Source organism: Patagioenas fasciata, chromosome 2 (genome assembly GCF_037038585.1).
Source record: "Patagioenas fasciata isolate bPatFas1 chromosome 2, bPatFas1.hap1, whole genome shotgun sequence".
Taxonomy (NCBI): Eukaryota; Metazoa; Chordata; class Aves; order Columbiformes; family Columbidae; genus Patagioenas; species Patagioenas fasciata.
The window spans coordinates 166,945,839-166,963,959 of NC_092521.1; the positions used below are offsets into that span (position 1 = coordinate 166,945,839).

The following is an 18,121-nucleotide window of genomic DNA, read 5'->3' on the forward strand; positions in this document are numbered from 1 at the left end:
ATCCCTGACACATCGATCCCTTGCACGCCCATCCCTTGCACAGCCAGCCCTTCCCCGCCCGGTCGTGTCACACCCACCCCGGGACACTCAAGCCGGGGACACCCCGGCTGGGGACACCCCCCCCATTCCCCGCCCCGTCCCGTTCTCTCCGCTCCGCCTCCCCCCCCATCTCCCGCCTCCCGGGGCGTGTCCCCCCGCCTCTCCGCCGCAGCCCCTCCCCGGCCCCGCCCCTCCCCGGTCCCGCCCCCCCAGCCGGTCGGGCTCTCGCCAGCGGCCGCGCTATAAGAAGCGGAGCGGGCGGCGGGGCCGCAGCGGGCGCGGCGGGGGAACGAGATGAGCAGCGCCGGCGCCGCCGCTGCAAGATGCTGGATGGACACGTCCTGCTGGGATGGCTCTTCTCCTGCGCGCTCCTAGGGCTGCTCGCCTGCGCCCCGCGGCCCTCCGCTGCATACTTCGGGTAGGTGCCCGACGTGGACGCGCCCGCACTCCCCCGCCTCCTCCTTTTTAACTTTTAGTATATTTTTGCTTTTCTTCTTTTTCGCGTTTTGTCCGCGCAACCCGAGGTGGGGATGCTGCTTTCTTCCCCCACGGTGGGTGCTGGCATCCAATCCGCCGGCTCTGACAGCCGCCCAGAGAGAGGGTTACGGGGAGGGACAACCCCGTGTCTCTTCCCCGTCCCACCGCTCGGAGCCGGGCGATTCTAATCCCCTGGGTGTTCTGCCGGGCTCTCCGGGAGCTGCAGGTTGCTGGCTTGCGGGAGCTGCCGCGCTTTTCCCAGGGGCCGCTGGCAGAAACTCTGCGGACGAGGGAGCGTCTGGTTCTGCCCTTCCCCGACGGGGCGGGCGGCGGTGGTCTGCCCGGAGGGGACCAAAAGCGGGGTGGCCTGGGGACATCGGCTCCAGCTGAGTGCTGTAACCTCCACCATCATGAGACAGCCCCGAAAAAAACTTTTATTTTATTTTATTCCCCCCCCTAATTTAAGAGCATGCTTCAACATCAGGTGTTCCAAGCTGGTCCCGACATCACCCCGACGGCGCTATTTTTTTGGGGGGGTAGCATGCTGTTGTCACCAGCCTGTCATGGTGACAAAGCTTTATTCCCGAAGGAGGTGAGGGTTCCGTGCGGCGGTTGAGCGCGGAGAGGTGCGGAGCCGGCGCGGAGCCTCCGCATCCCGGCGGCGCTCACCTGTGCGCGTTGCAGGGGCGCGGCCGGCAGGGGGCGCTACCGGTCCGAGCCGCACCGCACAGGTGGATCCCGGTCCCTCCCATCGTCCTCCCCCCCCCCCCAAGATCCCCTCTCGATCCCCCTTCCTGGGGCTGGGGGGGCTGAGCTGGAGAAGCCGAATAAAACTCACTCACCCCCTTTTTTAATCCACCCTGTAACCGCAGCCACGTTGTGATGCTTCAGCCCGCAGCAGAGGGTCCGCTTGGCTTTCCATCCCTGCAGCCCCCTATTTGCTTTTTGGGGTGTTGCAAAGATGCTTTGTAGCTGTTTCTTATCTTTTTATAAAGACTTATCCCCAAGTGATGTTGATTAGTGAGGGGAGTGGGATGCGAGCACCTGATTAAGAGGTTTGGGCGCAAGTTTGCTCAAGAGTGATGGTTCTTGCTGCTTTTTGGGATGTTGTGCTGTGACCGCTGGTAGGAGCCACTGGATCAGCACTGGAGAATGTTTTAGCAGACTTGAGGTTTCTCCTCACCCCCCCCTCTTTCCAGTAAAACAAATCCTGGTGCTGAGGCTTGTCCATTGCTTGTGGTCTGGCAAAGTTTTCCAAACAGTGCTACTTACATCTTCTGTTTCCAACTCAAGAACCATTTAACTTCCTGCTTCTGGGGCTGGTTTTGTGGGGAAACAGCCTGTCCTGTGTGCTCAGGTTTTTAGGAAAAGCCCTTTTTTTTCCCCCCAGCAGCACACAGAGGGCTATACTGAGCCTGCTGGCTCGTCTGTCTGCCCAAGACCACCAGCACTGTGCAGTTGTACGATGCCTCAGGGACTGACAGGGCTTGTAAGGAGTTTGGCTATAACTCTCACGCTAATCCACGTGGTGCTGGTATCTGCTGTAGGGCAGCAGGTAACTCATTCCAGTCGCTGGCTTCTGGGATTTCTCTTTTTGGCCTCATGTGGCTGGTGTAGGTTTTAATTTCGGAGAGAACACGTTGAGCTGAGGGAAAGCGTGCTGCTAGGTCTGTCCTAACCGCTCTGGGTTATTCCCTCTGTCTCAGCGCAGCTGCTGTTTCTGATTTGAGACTCCCTCTCTGGCAATAAGGAGGGGAGAGGAGATGCTGCCAGATGTGCGCCCAGCCAGATGTGCACCTCAAGCGCTCCAGGGCTGCTGCGGTGTGCGATGAAGTTTGCTTATGCAAAGCATCCTGCTCTCTGGTCAGAGCCACAGGGAAGGAGCAGCATCTGCTGCTAATCTCCTCTTTGTTCTTCCAAGAGGCTTAAAGCAGAGATTGCACTTGCTGAGCTGCTGGGGACATGTGGGAAGAGTCAGCGCTGAGGTCCAGGGTCCCTGCTAATCCCTGGTGATATGTGATCTAACAAGTGTGCGTGGAAGAGCTGAGCCCTCCTGGCTGTGGGCTTCTGTGCATTGATAAGAAAATAAAACTTACCTGGGAAAAGCTGTATGTTCCTGCAGAGCTCTTGGTGCCTCTGCAAGTGTTCTGTGAAAGCTGGTATTAGCCCTTCTTGCTATACCTAGAGATGAACTACTCCAGGTGAGGAAGCACATCTGTATTCTAATAAATCATTCCTTAAAAAGCCTGAATGCATCACCTTTTGCTCAGGGGCTGAGCTGGAATGGATGTGCTCGGTTAATGTAACACCCTTTTTAAGCAGGGGAAGGGACACTCCTTCCCAGTTCAAGGCATCATCAAAGCCTCCGTGACACCTCTTGGTGGCTTGTTAGACCTTCTGCTCCGAGTGCCAGCATCCCGGTCGGAGGAGGTGGTTGGGAGCAGAGCGCAGCAGGCGTCTGTGTTAAACAGATGTCACGCTGTGGCTGCAGCTTAGCTGCTCCGTTCCGCAGTCTGGTGGGGAATAGGGACAGCTGTGGATGATCCCTTCCCACCCCCCCTGGCCCCATCCCCAATGTCTTATTTCAGGGAAAGAATTCAGTGTCTCCAAATGTGTGGCCTGGTGGGGGAATTAGTGCAGGGGGGACAGAAAACAGGCATGGTTACAGGATAACAAGGTTGTGTCAGCATGTAGTTATGCCTGTGTCTGCCCCAAAGGGGCAGCTAGTGAGTGGGAGGGGATGCTGGGGTGGGAAAACCATGGCTGGAGGCCACTGCTTCTCTCTGTGTCTAGCTCTGGCATCTTAGAGGGATGCATAAGCAGCCAAAAATGATAAATACCTTCTGGAAGTAGAGCTTGGTGTATCTGCGATAAGACATTGATGCGTATGAGACCCTTGCTCCATCCCCAAGCTGCCTGGTTGGGACAGATGCTGGAGGTAACAGTTCACTGTCCGGGGTGAAGGGAGGAACAGTTTTGTCTCTTGCTTAGAGTGATGCTGGCAGCCTCAGTGCTGCTCTCTGGGTGTTGCTGACCTCGCTGGTGCGGAAGAGAAGCAGGTGCCACCTCGACCTGGAGCTGGTACACAGCAAAGGCAGGACCTGACCTGATGCTGATGTGCAGCTGTGAGCAGAGCCGAGTCCCTGTAGGCACCTACTCTGGAGGGGTCTGTTACCCTGAATTACTAGGAAGTGTCTGGTTTCGGGGGTGTGGTGATGCTACGGATCCTAAGTCTTCTCTAACATGAGTATCCTTGATGCTAGAGAGGAAAAAACATGCCTGCAAAACTGAGCAGGACTTGATGGCTTGTGGTGTCACCCATGGGGATGTTTGATGATGAAGGATGCATTTTAGGGTAGGAGCACATAATGGGAGACTATTACTGGCTGATTTTATACCAGAAGGGGAAGCATTGCATTGAGATAAGCGTCAGCCGAGACTGGCTTGTTGAGATGCACTGGCTGTTCCAAAAGTGAAACCTGCTTTTTATGTCCAGCCATCTCCCCTGCAGCTGGGCTGTCTGAAAACTAATTTGCACCATATTACGACTGGGTGGCGGGGGTAGCTCGGAGCAGCCCCAGCCTGTTGGGATCCCTGAGAAAGCATTGCATTTCACTTTTCTCTCCACTTTTCTCGCGCATGACAAGCTTTGGGTGTGGATACCTCCCTTTCCTCTCTCAAATGTGGCTGGGGGGCGGTGGAAATGCTGTAGCAGCATCTGGGAATTGTGTCGAGTCTTGCAATACTGGGCTTTGGAAGTGGGAGATGATGAGATTAACCATGCTGGGGTGACAGGCTGATTAACTTCAGTCCCCCCATGCACTGGTGATAGTGGGAAGGCAAACTGGCCCATAGGAGCTTGCTGCCTGGTCTGTGGCTCTGAGGTTGCAACCCGTCCAAGCCATAAATCAAAACCCCTCTATTTCTTTCTGATTTATGGTCTGACTCAGTTTTGATGCACCTCCCTCCTTTTTTCCTTTGTTTTGTTGGTTTCTGCAGCTCAGACTTTTGCTCTGCTTTCCTCCCGCGGCACAAGGAGCTGAGCAGCTCTGCTCCCTCTGCAAAACACTTGTCAAGACAAGTAGTAATGTTACAAGTGGCTCATGCTTGCATAGTGTTTATATTGACAGATTGCAATGTTCTTCGTAAATGTAACCGATCCGTACACTGCACGCAGGCAACAGGAACCCTGAAATGCCTGAGTGGGGTAGAGGGAGGGAGGGGGAGCATAACTTGTCCTAATTTACCAACACATCACTAGTGAGAGCAGGTTCCTTACTGCATGGCAGGGTTTTTTTTTTAGTGTGGGAAGTGCGATATATTTGTTTCCATTGACAGATGCAGAACAGGTACCTTGCTGTGCTTTAGGTGCTGCTGGAGTAGAAATTTTAAATGCCTTGCCATTCAGGGTGTGATTCTGCTGAAATTACTTAAAACACTGAAATTGCAGGGGGGTATTAAGGGTTGTGACCACCTTGATGGCGTGGGCTCCTAATGGGGCTGCGATTTCGCACGAGTTGCTGAACTTTGTCACTACAAGTGTGTGGCATCAGCTGGATTGTCATCTCCAATAAAAGCAAGCCCACCGGTGCTGGCAGGCTTTGACTGATTTTTTTCAGGATTTTTTTTGTTTTTAATGTTTTTTCCCCAGCCTGTGGGATATGCAGGTGCTAACACGGCTTGTTGCCTATCAAGAATTTCTCTACCTGTCACTTGATGGTGGTGTGGGGCCACACGTTTTTGCTTTCGGCCGGAGGCGTGTGAACCTCTCCGGGAAGCTGTTGGCGTCGCCAGGCCACAGCGCGTTGGCTTTTTCCAGACACGCCGGTCGTCTCTGGCGTGTGTGTGTGAGAGATGGAGCAGCTGGTTCTCAGCTACAACCACCCCCCCACCCCCCAAAATAAAAAACACCACAAAAACCTGGAGTCGGGTGGTGAGGAAGGAATGTGGCACGCAGGCAAAACACAGCTGGAGCGTAAGGAGGCAGCTCCCGAGGCTGGGAGAGCGGCTTTGCCGTCCCACCCTGTGGTGTTCTGCCTGTTTCTGGATGGTGATGCTGGTTTTCAAGGTGCTGGGTTTCTGGTTTGCGTTGGAATAGGAAGGGTGTGCCTAACTTTTAAAATGTATTCCCCCCCCACTTTTTCTGAGCTGAATTAGTTGTCACGTAGAGACTGATCAGAATCCTGACTTCTCCCCCAAAGCTGTTATTTTTGGGTCATTTCATAGTGTTTAACCCCCATTCTTTTACAAAGGGGGAACCCCATGCCCACAAGAAGCATTTGCGTTGTATCTGCTTGAATGTGGCACGGGATATGAAGTGCCATAAGGGTGGTGACAAACCCAGGAGCATTTGGGAAGAAGTAGCTGTGTGTGGAGTTTATATCTGTCAGACCCACATCTTCAGCCTTGGGGACCAGGGTCTGGCCCAAATCGGGCTGGGAAGCAGCTGAAAGCTCCTTCCACCTGCAGCATACTTAAAAGATGGAGCAAGAATTTATTCAGAAAGGGATTAGTACATCTTAGACTTACATACTGGATTGACCATGTTGCTTGGGCCTTGGGAACCACTACATTGTGCCTCAGTTTCCCTTATTGGACAGACAAGCTATTTCTGTCTGAGCTCAATTAATGGTGGACATTGTGTGTGGCCTGTGTGTTCAAATATTGCATGTGTTGGGGTTTTTTTTGCAGCGCTGCAGTGCTTAGGGGGGCAAGATGGCTTGTTAGGAGAATATTCAGTGTATACTTGGCAAAGCAGGAGGCCAGTGACTTTCTGTAGTGTGACTGGTGATGCAGAACTGGCGGCCAGGAATCTATAGGACTCTGGTCTCCTGGTGAAAGGCCTGGTCAATGATTAACTTGCTTTCTGGAAGCTGCGAACAACAATAAAAGGGAGTCCAGCCCCACAACCCCAACACAAAAAGCCCATGAGTGTTTAATAATTAAAGGCTTGCGCTTTATCGCGGAGTAATGAGAATTGCCTTAAGACTTATTCAGTGGCAGGTAATTGAATTAGGTTGTGGGATTGGGAAGGGGGAGGGTTATGTGGAAGTTCTGGAAGACTATATGGAGAAGCCAATGTGATGCTCCTTAGTTTGAATCTTCCTGACCAGACTGGGTTTTGTCAATCTCTGCTGCTTTCTTAATTTTTTTGGTCTGTTTAATCCACTGTACTTGCAGACTTGGTGTAACTGCCTCTTTGAGATGTTCCTGTCCCAGGGATGCTCCATTCCCTTCATTTAGGGAGATGTTGGCAGTGTTTTTATTCCTGGTGTTTTCCTCAGTAAAATGTTGATAGTTAAATGCTCATTGAGAATTTTTTGGTGAAAAAGCCAACCCAGAAGACACTGAACTATGCTCTCTGTATTCATGGAGGGTTATGACAAGCCAGAGGAGATACTGAACCACCAAGCATCACCAGTGTTCCCAGTGCAAGAGGCAGTTTCTGATGTGGAGCTGACCAGAGCTGCACAGGGGTGGTGGGACTGAAAAATCTCAGAAGAACTGAGGGCTAAACTTGCCTGCCCTGTCTCTCATGTTCCTGTGCATAGTGGCTTTCGAAGATGGTTAGGTTGGAGGAGGGTTTTGAAGGTTTTTTGGAGACTGAGATGTTGGAATATTCTGGTGTGAGAGACTGTCTTGAACATGGTCTCAGGCCACCAGAGTTGTTAAGGACTTCTGCTTCATGAAGCCTGGTGTAGACCCTCTGCTCCAGTTTCATAGAGCAATGTGGCATCTTCAGGGCTTGGGTTCTCTGGTCACTTGAGTTTTCTAGAGCACAAATAGGACAGCTCATTTTAATGTTTGTTGCCTGAGGAGAAGGCTCTGAGCTATATGAGCTGGGTGAAGATGACTCTGCTCATGGCAGGGTTTGAACTGGGTGAGCTTTGAAGGTCCCTTCAACCCAAACTGTTCTCTTCTGTTGTGCATGTGAAGGCTCTCTGTGCCGAACCACACAGGTACAGCTACCTCTTGGAGAAAGCACTCTTGGGTGGGATGGAACTTGCGTACTTTGTACTAAAAGCCTATGTTAGACACTAACTTCTTTACCCCAAGTTCCCTGACTGTCCAGGTAGCAACCTGCCAGCTTCCCAGTGCTTCCCTCAGGGTATGCGTTGAAGCAGTCCAAGAAGTCTCATGTACCTGGCTTTCCAGGCTGCAAACGTGCCGAGCCTCTGGCTTCCCTCCATAACGAAGCAGCCTTTCCTCTGCGCAGCCAAAAAAAGCTCTCTGGTGGCTTGTAGTGCGTTAACGCAATCGGTTTCTCAATCTGAGCGAGAGGGCCTGTTGCTTGGGCTGTTAAATGCTGATGGGAGGCTGCTGGTGCTGCAGGTCCCGGACCAGCACATGGTCTGGCTGCAGGCAGGACAGGTAGGGTATATTTTTCTCTACTGGATCCAGAACCAGCTCAGGACAAGTTGAAAAGGAGCTAAAAATTATGATGTTGGGTGGAAAAGGGTTAACCCTTTAGAAGCTGTTTCTCCCCCCCTTCCCGGTTTTTAACTGTACATTTTAAGGTTTCCTTGGAATTGTCTGTAAGTGCTAAGTCTTATCTCTTGAGATACTGTCATAAAATACACTTATGAAGTTTATCAGCTCAGTAAGCTTTATGTTTTATTGTAATGCGTGTTTGCACTGTGCTAAGTGGAACAGGGAGTATTTTGACTACATGGATAAACATAGCAGTTACGGGGTTTGCTTTAGCTGATAGAAAAATCTATTCTGACTTTTTCCCTTAGCTGTTGCAGAGAACTCTATTTCAAATGGATCAAGCAGCTCCTGCACGTGCTATGTGGTCTTCGATCCGCTTGTGACCTTAAATCATTCTTTAAGGTGTGGGGAGTAATTTGTTAATTCAGTTGCTGAAGGATTTCTTTTGGGGGAAGGTTAAAAAAACTTGAACTCTTCCTTTGGGAAGAACACAGAGCAAAACAGCTCTTCTATACATCCACTGTAGAACATGCAAACTCAACAGTATCTGACATTAATGCTGAGTCTGTGCTGGCTTGGAAGGCAGCATGGAGCGTGCAGTCCAGGTTGATGGGATGTCAGGCTGTATGGGAGCTGGCTTGAATTTTATGAGCGTATTCGTTTGGCATAGCTCATTAAAATGGCATTAATTGTATAGCCAGATGCTTATGGAGTTTGGGGAAAACTGGGCTTGCTCTGACTTCTGCATTTGCTGTGCACTGGATGGACAAGTTACACAATTGTAGCTAAAGTTTCCTTTCTTGGAAAAACTGTTCCGAGTCTTCCAGAGACGAAAGTAGCATAATTGGCCATTTACTGTTCATAGTAGGAGGTAACTTCTTGTGCTGTGGAGCAACATGTGATTTCCCCTACATGTGAATGAAGTACTGAGATATGAGCTTTGCTTAAAATCCTGTCAAATGGCCCTGTCAGGCTAAGAAAGTCCTGGGAACACTGGGCAGAAGTTTAGCCAGAGCCTTGGTCTGCTCTTGAACTAGTCTGAAATCAAATTGTGGAGCAACCTTCCAAGGCAAGTAGGGTCAAGACCAAGTCCTTCTGGACTCCTGGAAGAGGTCAGCTGGTGATCAGAAGTTACCTTCCATCTGCTCTTGGTCTTTTATTTTTTGCCATTGTTGGAGTCCAGAAAAATTAAGCTTTCTTTGAGGTATGCAAGGGTGTGTTTTGAGTCAGACCCTTGGGTGATGCCTTCATGTGTAGCATATGGGTAGGTGGGACAGGCTGCCAAGGTGAATTACTTGGATGCATGGAGCTCATGGCTTGACATTGGGTTTCCTGCCTCTGTATCTTAAGCATCTCTTAATTTCTTCCCAAAAGGAAGCTCATGACTTCTCCAAAAGCATCAGCACTACCAAAGGAGCATCTACTGAGGCAGGCTCAGAATCCCAGAATGTCAGGGTTTGAAAGGGACCTGGAAAGCTCATCCAGTGCAATCCCCCCATGGAGCAGGAACACCCAGCTGAGGTTCCACAGGAAGGGGTCCAGGCGGGTTTGAATGTCTGCAGAGAAGGAGACTCCACAGCCTCCCTGGGCAGCCTGGGCCAGGCTCTGCCACCCTCACCAGGAAGAAGTTTCTTCTCAAATTGAAGTGGAGCCTTTTGTGTTCCAGTTTGCACCCATTGCCCCTTGTCCTACCATTTGTTGTCACCGAGAAGAGCCTGGCTCCATCCTCCTGACACTCACCCTTTATATATCTGTGAACATGAATGAGGTCACCCCTCAGTCTCCTCTTGTCCAGCTCCAGAGCCCCAGCTCCCTCAGCCTTTCCTCACACGGGAGATGCTCCACTCCCTTCAGCATCTTGGTGGCTGCGCTGGACTCTCTGCAGCAGTTCCCTGTCCTTCTGGAACTGAGGGGCCACAACTGGACACAGTATTCCAGGTGTGGTCTCACCAGGGCGGAGTAGAGAGGAAACACATTGTAGAGGCTCTTACATGTCTTCAAGAATACCTGTTCCAACTTCCAGTCAGGGCAAGTCCTCACCCTTTAAATTCCACCTCCACGAAGTGCTTTATTTATGTTCCCTGCTGTCATCCATCAGCTGGATGTGACAGCTTCCCCAGCCCTGTGTGTGGGAGTTGTGCTGTCTGTTGCTGCAGCGTGAGCTGGTGCTACCTGACCCCTTGTAGGCTTGGCTGGAGGGGCTGTTGCTGGGGTGCTTGCAGGATCATGGGGTGCTTGTGTTACAGAGTGCCCACCTGCTGAGCTCTGACGTGCACAGCCTGGTAGGTTGCTCTCATGGAAGAAATTGTTGCCCCTGAGATCGATGACACCCTGTCCCAGGTTGGCCAGAGAGGTGGTGGATGAACCATCCCTGGAGACATCCCAGGCCAGGCTGGACGGGGCTCTGAGCAACCTGAGCTGGTGAAGATGTCCCTGTCATGGCAGGGGTGGCACTGGGTGAGCTTTGAATGTCCCTTCCAACCCAAACTATTCTATAACTGGGGTGTTTGGGAGCCAAGTTCAGCTCAGCGTGGGGTTTTCACCTTGGAGCCAGGGCAGCTGGTGGGACTGGATACCTCAGAGACAGTTGAGTGGTTGCACTTAGAATAAGGATCCAACTTGGGCAAATCCTTTTGGGCTGGCTCCATTGGTGTTGGCTATTGGGACCTCTCCCAGGGTAATCAATGATTTAATGGGAACTTGGGCAGCTCAGGGACACACAGTTCAGCTCATGGCTCTGCTGCAAGCCCAACTGTGCTACAGTTTTCCAGGGCTGCCCATCTCTTCTGATGAGAAACCCTATCCTGGAGCCCAAACCCCTCTGGGGACAGCTAACCAGAACTGATACTTTATTTAAAAGAACTGACTTGTTTTGCTTAATCTTGACAAAATTCTTTTCTAGACCTAATCCTCTTCCAGTGTAAGGTGAGATCTTGAAAACCCGGCAATCTTAGAGCAGAGCTCTTTCTACATCTGTGGGCCTCTGTGTAATCAAAGGTGAGGGGGGAGGCACGGATGGTTTTGGCCCCTGTCAAAGATAAACCTCCTGCTGGGAGCTCACAGGGAGCTATTTCCCAGTTTGTGGTTAGCAAGTTGATTTGACAGGCCAAAGGTGAAGCAGCCACTCGAGCCCAATTACAGGGTCTAACCAAAGATACAACACTTCCTTTGGCTCATTAGCACGGCTGCGTTGCATCCCTGGTGACTATTTCTATCTTCTGGCTTGTCCCATGTTGACTCTGGAAATCCAGAGGCTTAGCATGAGTTTGAAGAGAGGACTGAAGCTGAAGAGCTGCTCTTTGGGAGAGTGAACTGGACTAGACAAGGCTTTGAGCAGCCCGGATGGTCAGCATTGCATGGCTACTCTTTATTTTGCCTGATTGAAGCCATATGCTGCTTTTTGTAGCAGATAAAAATGTGTTTATAGGCAGAGATGTGTCTCTGCAAGGTGCAGGACAGATGTTGTACCAAAGAAATAGCATTTGAAGGGGAGTGAGGCCAAACATAACCCTGCATCTGTCTCCTGAGCTTGCAGAGGGATCAACAACCACGCAGAAACAAATCTCACTAAACGTAGTGGAGTTGCCTTAAAACTGCATTTTGTCTCCAGGGAGCTTGTGGTCCCAGTCTCCCCCAGTGCCTGGACTGGGTTCCCAGTTGGCTGTCCCAGACCCTGCCTCATGGGAGGTACCGGGGCATCCTCCCTCAGCACTGCATCCCTTGAGGTGCTTTGCTTGGGCTGCTGCAAAGCTCATGGAACAACTGAGAGCTGGCGCTGGGAGGGAGGAGGTGAGCTCGAAGGCTTGGCCTTTTCTGACTCATCATTTTGGGACCGCACCAAGCTCGATGACCCTGTTATGGTGGTGACACTGGCCGTATTTTTTACTATGTCCGCTAGCAGCTGGCTAGAATTGGCATCTCTCCCTTGCAGACTGTGCTGTAGGCTGGGGGGCACACCTCATGGTGTGGAGGTGGGTGGTGACCCCATCTGCCCCCAAAGCTGGCTGCTCCAGCATGGACCATGGTGTGAGGCTGGTGAGCTGCTCCCGGGGATGCTGCGCTCCAGCTGATGTTGGATGGATCAGAGGGAGGGGCAGTTGGGTTGCCTTATCCAAACAGATGCTCTTGTCTGCTTGTGCGAGGCTGTTTACTCTGTTACCAGAGCTCTTTGGCGCTCTCCTTTCAACTGAAGTGGCTCTAAAGCTGATGTCTGATCTGTCTGGATGTGTTCAGAGGCTGAGGTAGGTTTTACCTGCTTGCTCTGTGAGGGTGAAGGGAGCAGAGAGATTGCCAGGCATCTGCATGGCTTTGGGCACATTCCTTAACCTCAGGGTACTTGAGCTTGTAAAATGGGGCTGTTCTCAGGGAGAGCAGACTGAGCAGGAACTTGGTGAACATCCCTTGGCTCTTCTTGGGACCCCAAAGAGCTGCAGGATCAGAGACATGATGAACATCCCTTGGCTTTCCTCAGGACCCCAAGAGCTGCAGGATCAGGGACTTGGTGAACATCCCTTGGCTCTTCTTGGGACCCCAAAGCGCTGTTGGACTAGGGACCATACCTGAAAGTGTCTGATGCAGAGCCCTTTGATTGGGTTGGAGTTACTGCTCCTGTTCCAGCAATAAAAAGGGTGCAATAAAGACAAATGTAGGGGGGGTGTCTACTGATGGCTTAGTGATCTCTGAAATTATAATAAGCAGGAAACCCCTAGCTTCAGCCTGTGAGATCTGACTGCAAAATGGACCTTGTAGCTGTGACTTCATTTTTAGGGGTGCAGTGTTGTACCCACTATATTTTTCCAAATCCTGGGAGATGCATGGCTGGATTCTCAGTGCAACTGCTGCCCTTGCATAAGGCACCAGCCACGCATTGCTCTTGCTACTGTCAGCTGCCTGAGCGCCTCTGTTTATGCATCTAAAACTTGAAGGGCTGGAGAAGGAAGAAATCTGACCAGTGCAATGGAAAACTTCAATTCCCTGCAGTCCCAAGAGGAGCAGAGTAGCTTCAGGCTGGAGCTAGGAATGAACTTCATTTGTACACTGCCTCGCCTCTCCAAGGGGAGCAGCCAGGAAAAATATCAACAGTTCCATTAAAAAGTCTGCTGGTTTGCTAAAGTAGTGGAATAAACATACCTGTAGGCATAACGGCCTGAACCGCACAGGAAACATTAACTAGGAACGAACACACGCAGACTTGCTCCCTCTCCCCCTGTATATCGACCAGATAAAAAAATACTGTGCGTCCATGGTAATGTGTAAATCAAACAGCAGCTGGGGGGATTATTCTTAGCTGGGGAAGAACTGGCTTGGATCAAACAGAGGGGCTCGGTGCTTTCCTAGAAAGGCAAAACCTGTGCTGAGCCTGCCCTGTGCTTCTGCCTGGTTTGGGGGAGGGAGGAACTGCAGTAGAAACTGCGGCAAGATGGGTTTTGGGGTGGTTGTTTGCTCTCTCTGATTTTTATTGCCCCTTCTTAGCTGCTTTCTGTAGGAACTGTGTGCGGCTGAACTGCTAGGACAAGGGGGGATGGTTTTAAACTAAAGGTGGGGAGATTCAGGCCAGACATGGGGAAGAATTTATTACAATGATAATGGTGAGACCCTGTCCCAGGTTGGCCAGAAAGGTGGTGGATGAACCATCCCTGGAGACATCCCAGGCCAGGCTGGATGGGGCTCTGAGCAACCTGAGCTGGTGAAGATGTCCCTGCTCATGGCAGGGGTGGCACTGGATGAGCTTTGAAGGTCCCTTCCAACCCAATCTACTCTGTCATTCTACAGCCAGTTGAGTACAGCTAAAAAGCTGGGGTGCAAACCATTGGGAAACTGGTTAACACCCTAGGAGCTTGCAGAAGAGTGGGTCGTGTGTGATACAGCACTAAATGGGGAAACCAAGCCCACCCAGCCATCAGTGTATGGTGGAGGTGGTCCCTTCAGTCCTCCACTGAGCTCATAACACATCTCCTGACGTTTCTGGGACATCTCTGCAAAATCTCATGTGTTTCAGCGAGGTGATGTGACCTTCAAGCTCGAATGGGAGATGCTGCCAGCACTTTTTTTGGACCAGCAACCTGGTCCCTGAGCTGCCCATAAAAGCAGCTTCCCCTTGGCCATACCCAGCATATACTCTATGTACGAGAAAATACATGTGGAAAATGCTTTCAGTTGCAACCAGATGGCACCTGTCAAGCACAACTAGACATTTCTATTAGTGTTCTTGAGTGTCTTGGACCACTCCCAGCCTCTGGATAGCAAAATAGCCCTGCTGTAGCTGTCCTCCCAGAGGCAGATTGATGTGATTATTGCATGCTAAGAGACAGTCCCTGTGCTCCCAGGCCTCATCTGCGCAGCCACTTTAGCACAACTAATCTGAACTGACTTTTAAAGTGGATTAGTTCAATTACTCTTAACTAGCCCTGGTGGAAACACTCTCCTTGGGGGATTAAAGATCCTTAATTCACTTTAACGTACTTTATTTCAATGCAAATCAGGCTAAACTGAATTAAGGGCACTTTAGAGCCTGGTGTGGAGGCACTTCTTCAAAATTGATGTGGTTTAACCACCCCACTTTGCATTCCTGTGCTCAATTCATTCCAGTTAGCGTTCCTGAAGTGTCCCCTTACAGATGACTAATATAGGCAGCCTCTGGGATATAAAGCTGCAAACACATTACCTTAAGCTGATGTGTGAACCGGCTCCTGTATCTGCTGATTCAGTGCTTAAAATTGCCCAACTAGGGTGTTTTAGAGATGTTTGCGCTCCTGTTTTTTTCACTCTTCATTTTTCTTTTCCAGATTTTGCCTTTTTTTTTTAAATTCTTCAAACCAAGCTCTTTGCTTTTTCACTTAAAAATGCAGAGCAGTGAGTCACACAGCAGTTTTTTCTCTGCTGCGCTTAACTCGCTGGATGGAATATAAAATGAGGGTACTTCAAGAGTGCACTCATCCTTTTAGCTCAGAAATTTAACTCTCCAGTTGAAGATGAGTTGTGGTTGTGAAAAAGATTGGCCTCTGTTTCCCTGAAGCTTGAGTGAAAAGTAGATATTATATCTATGACGCCTTGGGCAAGCGGGCAGGATAATTCTTTGCTTTGGGGAGAGCTGCGCAGGACAGGGGTTTTTGTCTGTGTTTTAAGTGTCAGATAATGCATGTGTTGGGGGAAAAAAGGTGAATCCTACCAGTACCAAGGGAGGGGAAGATCCCTGAGCAGGGGAGGGGGAAATTATCGTATTTTTTTTTTCCTTCATGCAGACCCTAAATATTTTGGTTTTGCTTTCGCACTGGGAATTGAGGTAGCACTGATCCCTCTGCAGATGATCTCTATCCCCTTGCCTGCATCCCTGCAGTCCGTTAATTGATTTAATACCATCCTGACCCCTTGAGCTTCACCTGAGCTCCCTGTTTTGCGGCTCTGGGTCCAAATTTAATCCCTACTTAAGCAGCTGCCAGCAGCACGGGGAGGGGAGGACTATTTGGCACAGCTTTGCCATCTTTCACAGGGATGGTGGCTGAGGAAAGGAAGGGTTAAACCTGAGGACTGAAACGAGTGCAGACATTGCTCTTGGTTCTGCTTCTTCAGCCTGCCAAAGCAAAGGTTTATTTTGCTAATAGCCCTGTGTAACTTTGCCCTGTGCTACTCGCATCTCCTCCTGCTTATGATATTTTAGCTCTTCTACTTAGTTCAGCATCACTTAAGAAATAGGTGAGCATTTTGGGTGGTCACAGGAGCAGCTGGAAGCTATATGAGCTTTTCTGGTGGGGAGGGAACACATTTTCAGTTTATTTAGTTCGGGTTTTTCGTGGCTCTCATGAAAAGTCCCAATGCTCCACAGGCTGTGGAGAAGGGAACAGGCTTTGCACACAAATGGGATGCAGATGCGGCTGTGCTGAGGCTGTGAGATAACTCTGTGCTGCGATGCCAAGCTCTGAAATCCCTCGAAGGACTTGCCGTGCCACCATGCAAAGCCCACATCCTACTTATGACCATGAGGATGGTGGAGGATTTCTAATTGGGTATTTGGAGATGTTCTGGGTTTTTCTCATAGAATAATTTGGGTTGGAAGGAACCTTCAAAGCTCGCCCAGTGTCACCCCTGCCATGAGCAGGGACATCTTCACCAGCTCAGGTTGCTCAGAGCCCTGTCCAGCCTGGCCTGGGATGTCTCCAGGGATGGTTCATCCACCACCACTCTGGACAACCTGGGTGAGTGTCTCACCACCCTCATTGTACAAAATGAGGGTCTGTTGGGTTTTATTTCAGGGAGTAGAGCTGAAAGGACAGTGCAACCTGCTGCAGCTGGATTATGAATTTGGTCTGGAAAGGCCCCTGTTTGCAAGTGTCTGAACAATTGCTGGCAGATGCTTTGCCACACCAGCCTTTCAAATGCTCAATGAAAGGTGCTCTGCTGTAAACCTGGCTGTCTTCACCAGTGCTTCACTTCCTAGTGGTAAAGGTTTTCTTCTAGCATGTGATAGAAATTTCTGTGGCTGAACCATAAGCCGATTTCAGCTTATTTTCTTACCACCAATGGACTCCTCCTCCTCTCTCTGTAGCATCTTGCGTGTGGCTGAAGAGCATCACTGTGTAGCTCTTCAGTCCCCAGCCTTCTTCAGGCTTGGTCATGATGTGGACACACACATGGGTGTTTGCTGATGTAGTTATGCATTACATCTGGTTTCCCTGCCTAAGTTTCCTAGAGTAGTGATGTAAATCAAGGGCCAGGTCTTCGGAGGTTTTTTTCTCTTACTCTTGCTAAAGAATACCCTCACAAAGGAGTACTTGGAGTATTCTCTACCAGTATGTGGAAAAAAAAAACCAATCCTATAAAGTTATTATATCTTTAGTTTTTCTTTTTTATTACCTGAGACAAGACCTCTGTCTCGCTGAGTTTAGGTGGCAAGTCCTAATGAGTTTAACACCATGAAGTGTTGATGTTTCCTTCCTTGAGACATGAGGCCATTAACATCATCTTTAGCATCTCTTAAGACTTTTCTTGGGACTATTTATCTGGGCTGTCCTGAAAAGAATACGTCAACTGACCACACATCACTTTTTGTATAAGCAGCCAGCTTGTAGCTTCACTCCTGAGAAAATGACAAGGTCTTACTTGAAAGGAGATGTTTAATGTAGATGCAATTTTTTTCTTGGGGGTGATGCTGTCTTTCAACCTCATGATGTATGAAAAGGTGTGTTAATACATCTTGCCAAACTGTACCATCTGTAAAACCTCCTCATCTTCTTGGGGTGCCTGGACAAGCCTGGGGGACCTTTCCAGGGTAGCTCTTTGAAGACCTCTCTGAGGCCACGTTTATACACAGTAGGCTTTTCAGTAGAAGACAAGAAGTAGGGTTTTGGAAGCTGGAAGAAGAGGTAGCCCAATAACACAAGAAGTGGTTGAGTTGCCATTCCTGGAGGGGTTTAAATGACATGTAGATGAGGTTCTTGGAGATATGGTTTAGTGCCAGTGTTACGTTACTGGTTGGACTCAATGATTTTGAGGGTCTCTTCCAACCAAAATGGTTCTCTGATGCTATAACAGAAAAGAGAGGCCCGTGCCTCTGGGGAGTTGCCATCCCGTTGTGCAGTGAGTTGGAAATGAGGATGTGCGTTAGCTAATTAGTCTCCTGCTTCTGTCTTGGTGGTGTCACCCTTACTCAAAACTTGTGGCCAAAAGACCTCAGATTGCAGCGATGGAAGGCAGCTGACATTCAGTTGAGTCTGTAACCATCATCTAAAGGAGGTGCTGCCTAAAAAGCTGGGAACTGCTTCCATCAAAGAGCAACCCACAGTGTGACTTTCCCTTGGGGCTTCTCAGGCTGGTGACAGGGATCTCCAGGGCTACTTTTGTACGTAGTCAGGAGTGCTGGGAACTCAAATGCAAGACCTGCACAGACACGTGAACTGCCTTTTGGGCCCAAATGAAACTTTTCTGCTCAAGATGTGGCTTCTTCCAATGTGCATTGCTATGACCTTTGGGCAGAATGGTAAAGGAGCTGCAGGAGCAGCAGGGTTTTCAGTAGGTGGAAGAAACCTGAGCTTAATTCTCCCTCCTGTGAACCTTTAGTGTGAGGGATGCTGACCTGTGGCATTCATGGGGTCTCTGGGGTTTCCTTGCTGTGTTTTCAGGCTGTGTAAATTAGTTTCTTCTTTCTCTTCCTGTAACGTGTCCATAGAGTTCAAAAGTA

At 50.0% G+C, this 18,121-nt stretch overlaps 1 protein-coding gene across 1 annotated transcript in view; it reads left to right on the forward strand.

The window, feature by feature from the left end:
- The first annotated feature begins 272 nt into the window (after positions 1-272).
- WNT9A (Wnt family member 9A) overlaps positions 273-18,121 on the forward strand; it is a 65,666-nt gene continuing 47,817 nt past the window's right edge. Inside the window, exon 1 of the mRNA XM_065832056.2 lies at positions 273-457. Within this exon, the coding sequence (XP_065688128.1) occupies positions 363-457 (95 nt within the window). The 5' untranslated portion in view covers positions 273-362. The remainder of the gene's footprint in view (positions 458-18,121) is intronic.